The sequence below is a fragment of the Coenobita brevimanus genome, chromosome 41 (genome assembly GCF_032717465.1).
Source record: "Coenobita brevimanus isolate Jiangsu-jjx chromosome 41, ASM3271746v2, whole genome shotgun sequence".
In the NCBI taxonomy this organism is placed as follows: Eukaryota; Metazoa; Arthropoda; class Malacostraca; order Decapoda; family Coenobitidae; genus Coenobita; species Coenobita brevimanus.
In genome coordinates, this window is record NC_136994.1 from 13533916 (window position 1) to 13544254 (window position 10339).

Genomic DNA, 10339 nt, shown 5'->3' on the forward strand with positions numbered 1-10339 from the left:
ACTCGTTGTGAGGTCGTTCTTAGCGAATCAGCCAGCAATCGATTTAACGTGAATAAGTGAATCTGTGATTTCGTGCGATTTTTTTTTTTTTTTTTTTTTCAGTGCTTCATAGAGTGTCTGAGTGATCTGTTGTAAGAATGCAAGTACATCATGTCTGTTTGTGTGAAAGGAGTTCACATCAGTCTGGTGTGCTTGTGTTCGAGTGTTGAGATTAGTTAACATGTTTTATTTTCCTTGAAATATCAGTGACTGCTTTCTCTTACTGAGAGTATCTGTCTCCTGTACTGCAAACTACCCGAACATACTGTTATACTGTTACGTCCCCGTCCCATACTGCCACCGGCTTCAACAGCTGTAGATCAGTATAGGAAGGACGTTGCCCAGTGACTTGTTCTTCCTAGAAGCAGCTTTTCAGTGTACAACAACACAACAGCACAGGCGTTGCAAATACACTGGCTTCTAAAGTTCACTGTCTATATTTTCCAAATAATTACACTTAATGCTTGCTAACTTTACATCACTATTTTCACAAGTACCGAAGATATACAGTCTTCACTTTCTGCAATCATATTTAATGCATGCCAGCAACACTTCACTTTTTCACACGTACCGAAGATATACAGACTTCACTTACCGCACTGACACTGCACTGACAGTGAACTACACTCAAACTGAACTGAAAACTGACTGAAACTGCTCTAGTCCCTTCCCCATCCTTATAAGCTTCCTATATTCTAGAATGATCTACATTCTAGGAGAAGCAACAGTTGCCAACTCGGAGATATCCAAAGTATCCGGAGTTTTCTTACACTGCATAACACTAAATTAATCAGCATACAAACTGAGATGAAGGTACATAATTTAGCAAACAATCACATAAATAAAACATTATAGAGAGAAAGAGCACAAAAATTAATGTACAGCTTTCAAAATAACTACGCTTACAAATATCAGGCTAACTGGCAACTCTGACTCGTAACGGAAGTACGAGAAACATCAGGAATAGCCTACTCCAGCACCACTTAACTGGCAAATCCCGCTTCTCAACAGTACGATTGGGCTTATTAGCTTGATGATACATACATATTTACTCATACTCTTTGCGTTACCATACTCCAAACAGCATGCCAAGTAGTGTATGCTACTTTGTTCGTGGAATGGATACATACATGCTGTTATTTGTGGTCTTTCTCAAGTTCTAGATAATACATTTTAGCTATTTTTCGTTATTCATTAAATGTTGTCGCCGATATAAGTTGTTTATATCTTGTACAAACAACCGTTACTGGCAATAGTAGAGTCCAGCTTGAGAGTTTGTGCTGCTACTTATTTTTGGTTTTGGTGTGAGAGTCACCGTTGGTTCAGTGAGGTGTGGCCTTTGAATCGACACCCTCTCAAGGCATCCTGTCAAACGAGAGAAAAGGGGAAATTGGGCTTTGTGAGTGGTTATGGGACGTACGGGTACTGTCCAGTATTCCCAGTCTTTCCTACCCACCCCCTTCCCCCGATAGTGTTTCAGACCTCCTTTGCCAAGCTTCTTCCAAAAGCTCTTTTACACATTCAACTGTTACCAAAGTCCACTCATCCATCCTACTCAGACCTAGCAAGAACAGTGCTCGACTAACTAGGTCTCACTCTTGCATTTCCACTGTTTCCCCCATTTTTCCTCACGTCTCTCACGTCTCAACACATCCAGCATCTCTGCCCTCTCCCGTTCATAGTTCCTACATTTTAGCAACAGGGTTCAGTTGTCTCCTCCTCGCCACTCTCACACATCCTGTATAACTTGCTGCCCTCATTCCTCCACCTATACACCCGACTATTCATTTCCAGGGAATAACAATGCACTTCCCACACTCCCATCATAAAATACCTCACTCTTTGGCCTCCCCTCACGCATTTACCAGTCAAGCCTACTCCCATACTCTGAAATCATTCTTCAAATCCCATGTCTTGCACTCGGTAACTTGTCTCATTCTTCCATTTTTCATTACTCCGCCTCTCCATACTCTCTCCCTTCATCAGTCCTTGCATTCTACAGTTTCCTATTCTTTTGTCACTCATCTTCTTCCATTGATTGTTATCCCTGGCCAATTCACACACCTTCCGTGTCCATCTGTTATCACCCATTCTTTCTAGTCTAACTCTGTACCTCAGCACCTTTTCAGCCACTCTCACTTCAAAGGAGCTCCATCCTGCCTGTCTTCTCACTGCTTCCACAGCCACACACGTATTAGCATCCAGCTCTATCCTTCCCACATTATTTTGTATCACATCCAGCTTCGCCAAGTCAGTCATCGTCCATGCCATTGTTTCTAGTCCAGGTGGCGACCATCAATCCACTCACTTGATGTAGTGCTGCCCTCTTCTTCCTTAGGCTTTATCATTCTTTTTCTGTGCCTGCCTCCTCTCTTCCTATTTTTCCCGTCTTTTCTGTCACTTCTTATTGCTTTTCTTTCCTTTACAGGTGGCCTTACATTGAGTGACAAGCCAAATGGTTTCCTGTAAGTCAAGAAACCATTTACAACGCTGGGTGGTAACCTTATAGCCAAACCATACGTGCTTCCTACGTGTCAACAAGTGGGTTGGTGGAGGGTTAGTGCCCCTCCCCGTAAAAAAATAACTCAAAGTCAAATGGCCACCCCTTACGGGATTATGGCGTCTTGCAATAGATAGATAGATAAACAGACAGATAGACAGTAGTCCTGACACTGCCATTCCCTTCCACACACCTCGCACTGCCTCATACTTATTCGCTCCACACTTTGCCACATTTCCCGGTCTCCCCATCCACTTCTTTGCTCTAGATATTCTATGATTCCTTTTGTTCTCTCACACCCCTTCTCATCCACGGTCTTTCCAAGACACTTATAGTCACTTGCTGTCTTAATATTTTCACCATCCGGCATCCTGATCATCACCACACTCCCTACATCCTGATCATCACTATTCACTACCAACATTTGGCTCTTTTAATTACCAGTTCTCACGTTCAGGCAATTACCATACTCTGTCACTAAATATTGCATTCATTGCAAGGTTTCATTACGCTCACTCGATCACTACATCATGTACATACAACAAAATGCTCAAGACATCCCCAAACTCTATCCTTAAACCTAACTTCTTTACTCTCACTACCAGGTTTGTATACACACCAAACAACAGAGGTTATAACACACAACCTTGCCTCACACCTCTCTTACCCTCCACTCATGCTGTTTCTCTATCACCCAGGCTATACACTGCTCCAGTGTTGTCATACATACACGTACCTGTGTTGATGAGCTTCCCATTGACCCCTGTTCCCGTTAGGACCCTGCCTAGCTTGTACCTGTTCACCCTGTCGTATGCTTTCTCATTATCCAAACCATGCCAAATATGCCTTCTTTCTATCCCTATCCATCTTCTCGATCCCCTCTTCTATTCATTCTAAACCCATTCTGCTCTTCTCCCAACACTCTGTTCCTTCCTAGTATTTCTCTCAACCTCCCATTCAAGATTCCGAAAAATATCTTGGAAATGGTATCCGTCAGCGCTATTGGTCTATTGTTTTAAAATTGTCTCTTGCTGTTATGCCCTCCCTTTTGTAGCAACGTTACTCTGCATTCCTTCCATTTCCTCGCCACTCATTCCTCGTCCCAGATCCTTTTGAACAGCACATACAAACTTTCTGTCACTCCCTCACCCTCTTCTCTATAGAATTCCGTCCTCACCTGCCGCTTTACCTAGTTCAACTTCTTCACATTAATTTATCATTTCTCCTCTACTTATGTCTCTATCCATGCCCTGACATATCCTCCTTTCTGTCTCAAATGCAGCCTCACTCCTGTCTTCCATTCCATTCATAACCCCTGTTTCCTCCCAGATCTATTTTAATGCATTCACCTCATCCTTGGTTTCTCTCACCAGATCCCCTCCAACTACAAGTTCATCCACTGTCATTTGTTCTTTCCTGTTCTATCCCCTTACAAAATCGTACCATTCTCTACCCTGTTTCTCTCTTTCAGCACGCAGTTCACCTATTTCTTCCCCTTTTTTTCATGTTCAATCTCCTTACACCCATCTGCTTGTTCTTGTACTCCTCTCATGCCTCTACATATGCTGCACTTTCTTCCACATTATTGACTTTATTCTTGCTTGGCCTTCGACACTTCCTACTGTATTCTTTCCTTTTGTTTTCTTCCACTTTCGATATCCTCATTCCACCACCTCTTCCAAGTTCTCTTTGTCTTGCACTCTTCGTCACATCTATCCTTCTTTCAGCCACTGGTGTTAACTTCTCACACAGTATATCATTCAGTTCATCTACTCCTCCATCCTTCCTCCATCTCACTCCCTCTAAGTCTTCCCCCAAAACACTCCACCCTACTTCTCTTGACTTCCATTTTTTTTTCTGCATTCCTCTCTTTCCTTCCTGCGTTTCCCTCTCTCGCATGGCATGCACCATCCTTGTCACACTGGGATCACTCAAGTCTATCCTCCTCTCATCAGACCACAAATACTGCAAATGTTTCCTGGCATTTTCACTCACCAACACATAATCAACCGCTAATTCACTCTCCTTTTCATTCCATGTCACGCCCCTCTGCAGCTGTTACATTCAGTTTCTCGAGGTATTTCTCCTCAGTAAAGTCCATTAGCAGTTGTCCATTCACATATTCATCCTCACCCAATATTCCAGTATGACCATTCATATTCCCCATTACACTCCCGCGACCAGTTTGCCTATTCTACCGCACTTGCTCTCACTAGCCTTTCTTGCACCCATTCCCTCCATTGACATGTAACATACAATTAGCAGTATGCTCCCAGACTTTCCTTTCACCTTGTAGTTAAGGTTGACCGTCATTATTATCCACAGTCGCCTGCCTTTACCTATTATAAATATTGCTTATTGCTGCTGCGAAGATTGCAAAGTTAACTGATATATGGAATGATAAAAGTTAACTGATATAAGGAATGATAAAGTATACTAATGTTGGTGAATTCTCCCAAAGCTATATTCTACTTTGTTTTCGTTATCAAGGTTCATTCCCTTTGTTTCACAGATAAGAGCAGCCATCATATTAGTGCAATACAAATTACCGAGTCACAGCCCTGCCCCTAGTATCAGACCAAATCATTCGAACAGATATTTAATTCACAGCAAGGAATTAGTGGTTTATACAATTTTATCAGCAAAAAAATATAGATATTAACATTTTGTCTTTATATACTTAGATTCTTGCAAAGTAGCTCTATAAAAGACACCATTAGCTTTAATTTCCGAGCAATTTCCTACCTGGTATGTGTGTAAACTGTACTGTAATCTACTACTTATAATTTGGCTCACACTAATCTTGTTTTTTCACCCCACAGGCATTATGAAACAGTAACATGTAGGGGTGTTGCAAGACGGTTATTTGTTTTAAAAGTAATTTTTTTTTTTACTTTTTTTTCAGTCACTGGTAACATTTTTTTTTTTCCACTATTTACAACCATTGTTCATTTGGTGTGTTGTTATTATTTTTATGACATTACATCCCAGGGATTAATTACAGTAACTTCATTCTACATGGCAACAGTTTTTCGCTTCTGGCAGCAAGTAAAAAAAAAAAGTACAGTATTAAACAAAAACTTGTACTATTTTTCAGGCAGTAACTGTTTATTTATATTTTAGTTCTGTTTTAATTTGCAGGTATCATTTACATTTACTTTGTATCTGGATTTTCTTCCTTGTCCCCGGCCCTAAGCTGATAGCTAAACTTCTACCCTATTATTCCAGATATCAGTTATCTTCGCCTTCTTTGCCGCAGTAGTAAGCAATATTAACAATACATCTTGCTGCAAGTAGCTACAGTAAATTTATTTTAGATTATTTATTCATTTATTTACTTTTCAGAAGTTTTCTCAGAAACCCTCAAATTTGAAAATGACCTGGAACATAACGTGCACAACCTGTTCCAGTTGTTTTACCAGATCTTTTTTCGTTGACCGCTCTCGTGTTTGCAGGATGTGCACTCCTCCATGACCTTGAGGGAAAACTGACCGAAGAAACTAAAAAAAAATTAATATCCTTACTCGCGGAGTATACAGTATACATAGGAGTTTGTTGCTGGCAACGTCGTCAGGAACAGTGTACAAGGAAGCAGCATTCTCCGGTCAAGGACTGGTGTTGCCCAGGGTGACAGTGACGTTGCCCACCCCCTCCTGCTGCTGAAACTTGTCGACTTCACCTGAACAGGACAATTTCCAGCCACCACAAAATGGTGCGAAAGTTACAAGGACGCAACGCAACTTACCGGTCGCCACTTACAAATAAATTTCAGATATTAGCCAACGCTGAAAAAGAGATTCATGAGGCTCGACTGTGGGGGACATGGCCATCCATGGACAGTTTGTGGAGTTTTGTGGCAGAGCACTAGGTAAAAGAAAGAGATATTCCAGATGCCAGAGTTGATATAACTGAGGCCATTGACACTAGTACAGAGGTGCCGCTAATGAAAGGCTCGTCATCATTCACACAGGAGCCAATGATGTAGAGACGAACCCGGTTGGAAGGGCTCATGGACGAGTTCAAGCTGATAATCCAGGGACAAGGCAAAGGCTAATAACATTCTCATTTCAGGTGTTCTCCCCCGTATTCCTACAAGCAGAGTCTCTTATAGTAAGGCTTTTAGCTTGAATAATCGTATCAAGTCACTTTGTTTACAGGAAGGTACCGCAATCATTAACACCTGCAATCACTTCTGTAAGCAACGGCCTCTGTTTGCACATGGTGGTCTACCTTTAAAATCGGTTGGCTCTGCTCGTCTCGGTCGTCACTTGGATGATGCAGTACTTTTTTTTCTGGGGAAACACACACACACACACACACACACACACACACACACACACACACACACACACACACACACACACACACACACACCACACGAGGCCTATAGACAAGTCAAGGTGGACATCTTGAACCACAGACATACTACTAAAGACATGGACAGTAAGGTTCTTGTGAATGCGCGAAGTTTGCGTAATAGCTTTTCTGATTTAAGGGCTTATGTTCTTGCTGATAATCACAATGTAAAAGGTATACCAGAATCATGGCTCAACACGGAACAACGAGATTTTTTAGCGGAGTACAAAACAGCAGGTCACAGCATACCAGGTTACATTTTCAGTAGTGAGAGAAATAACAGAGGGGGGGGACGGTGCACTGGTATACATTAAGATAAGATTTCATTCAGTCATATTTCCTAAGCCCTCTAACAATAACGTTGACAGTATTTATCTCCAGCTTAGAAATAAATTATATAGTAAAACAGTGCCTGGGTTAATTCATCGTCTGTCAAAATAGTTCTATAACAAGAGAGAGGGTTTTCAATAATTAACGTAGCACATTGGTTCTAATGACTGTACTCCCATTGTTCAAACGGTTGATATTAATGAAGCATAGAAATTATTCACAGATATTCACAGTAAAGTAATCAAGTTATATATTCTAATGCCCAATACACAGCCTGCTAAAGATATTAAACCCAAATCGTGGAATACTGATATTAAGCGATGCCTGTCAGATAAAATAAAATAAAAAAACTTGCACAATTAGATTACCACAGAGAATCAAAGTAAAAAATAAACACGATGCTCTTCCTCGTAAAGCAAAAAAAAAAAAGAAAGTAAAGTATAATAAACTTTGGAGTTCATGTTGCTAGTATCAGTAAATCCAACCCTAAAGAATTTTTCAGCTACATCAAAAACAATAAGGCAATAGCACCAACAATTTGCCACTTGTTACAGATAGTGGAGAGTATACTGATGATGAAACAGAATTGGCTAATATTCGCAGCACTTTCTTTGCATCCATATTTATAGTTGAAAACGCATACCTCATTCCTGCAGCATTTCCTGTTGTCTTAGAAAAGGGTAACATAATTAGTGACATTACTCTTAGTGAGAATGATGTACGACCTGCCATTGATCAACTAAAAATGAATACAACACCAGGGCCTAAAGTATCTCCGCGCATTCTGAGACAGTGAATGTAATACCAGTGTCATTAGCTGAGATATTCAATAAAGCATTAAGAAATAGTAAGGTATACAGAGAGTGGAAGCTAGCAAATGTAACTCTGATATTCAGAAAAAATAAAGCAACAAATCACAACCAAAATATTACTGACCAATAAGCCTAACTTCACAGATGTGCAAGTTGTTGGAAAGTATTCGCAGACAAGTTTGTTAAGCACTTAGAATCTCATTAGAGATTCACAGCACGGTTTTTAGAATAATCACTCTTGCCTTACGAATGTCCTGGATTGCTTCTATGACATATTCAATAAGTATGATGCGACCAGATTTGTTGACATTGTCTTTCTCGATTTAAAAAAAACATTCGATATTCTCCATAAGACTCCTGCAGAATATGAAGGCACATTGGGTCTGAGGCAATGTGCTCGGGTGGATCGATAATTGACTTACATGTCGTAGGCAGGGAGTTGTAATAAATGGTAAAGAATCAGGGTGGAAGGACGTTACAAGTAGAGTGCAACAGCCAACAGGGCTCAGTACTGGATTCTAATCTGCTTTTAATATACATAAATGATGTAGATGATGGTTTATTTTGTAAAATATTCAAATTTCTTGACGATACTAAAGTTGGAAATAGAGCAGACACATCCATACAAAGACAGGCAATTCAGAGTGACCTCGATCAACTATTTAATTGGGCCCAGACATGACTAGAATTTTACTAGAGGTAATGAACATGATATTATCGGCAAACGCTTTCAGCCTCATTTCTTCTTTAACAGAGTTGTAAACGTATGAACCAACACTCCTCCAGTGAAGCAAACTGTGATACAGTAATAACCCTTAAATCGCTTGGATAAGTGTGTCTTCTAACCCCCAGCTTAGTATGTTCACTCCTGAATAATAAGTTTCTGCAGTAAATATAACTTTTTTTTCTTTTCAGAACCTAAATGATACAACCGAAGAACAACATTGATAAGTATTGTTGACTTAATGTTACTCAGACAGAAAGTGTACAATAAGGTATAACTAACCCCTCCTGAAAATTCCATGACAGCTTTTCTACGCTCCGTGGTGGTCCTTCTCACTATTTCCTGCTGGCTTCGGATAGAGAGTTTCGTGGGTGGGAGGGGGAGCCTTCCTGCTTTTCTATCATTGTTTTTCGTTAATAGAATAGTTTTGTTAGTTATAGCCTTCCCTGTACCAAACAGCCACGAAAGGACCAACAGGTTTGTTACTGTCTGCTTTCCTTTGTACTCCCTTGTACTCCTCCTCATCTTCTTCCTCCTCCGCCTTCTTCTCCATCGTCATCATCATCATCATCTTCTTCTTCTTCTTCTTCTTCTCCTTTTTCTTCTTCTTCCTCTTCTTCTTTGTTTTCTTTTTTCTTTTTTTCTTCTTTTTTTTTCTTTTTCTTCCTTCGTCTTCCTCCAGCTCTAATAATTACCACCCATGTCTCATCTCTAGGCCAGAATGTCACCAGCCACAACAACCCATTTCATCGCCTGTGGAGGATCTTCCAGAACCTACGCTGCCTGGGGTTCAAGATGTTCAGCTGGAATCTTAACCCAGTAACTGTGTACAAGTGGAAGGGTGTACAACGCTCGGCTTGTTATGAGATTGTGTGGATGCGAGAGACCCAGCCTTAGTGTACGCGTGTTCTTATCTAATTGTTCTTACCTAATTGAATCTTTACAGAAATGAGTCAGCCTCGTACTGTCCCATATTTTGAACCATTTTTATCTTACATATCTTTAAATTTATGAAATGTTTTGGCACACTATTTCATTCGGTAGTACATTCCACTGATCAACTGCTCTATTTGGGAAACTGAATTTCCTTTCGTCTTTATCGCCTCTCTTTTTGTACAGTTTTCTGCAGTGTTCTCTTAATGTTGCTTCCCCATAGGTTATATACTCATTTACGTCTATTTTCACTTTTCCTGTGATGCATTTATATAACATAATTATGTCTCCTCTTTTCCTTCTCTCCTGTAATGTTGGTAGGTTCAATTTTTCGAGTCTCTCTTCATAGCTTAGGTTCCTTAAACTTGGTATCCATCTTGTAGCGGTCCTTTGTACCTTTTCAATCTTATCTATGCGTTTTTTGAGATGCGGATTCCAGACTGCTGATGCATACTCCAGAGTTCGTATGATGAATGATGTTATTATCTTTCTTAGCATGTCTTCATTTATATATGTGAATGCTACCCTCATATTAGCAAGCAGTGTGTACATGTTTCTTACTTTTTCATTTATGTGGTCAGCCGTTGATAGTCTGTTATTGATAATCACTTCTAAATCATTTTCCCTTTCTGATGCGAGTAGGGT

General features: G+C 40.3%; 1 protein-coding gene across 1 annotated transcript in view; it reads left to right on the forward strand.

Annotated features, from left to right (window-relative positions):
* The window catches only part of LOC145397515 (putative methyltransferase-like protein 24), a 38621-nt gene extending 28963 nt beyond the window's left edge, over window positions 1-9658 (forward strand). Inside the window, exon 5 of the mRNA XM_080270585.1 lies at window positions 9477-9658. Coding sequence (XP_080126711.1) covers window positions 9477-9658 — 182 coding nt within the window. The remainder of the gene's footprint in view (window positions 1-9476) is intronic.
* The last annotated feature ends 681 nt before the right edge of the window (window positions 9659-10339 follow it).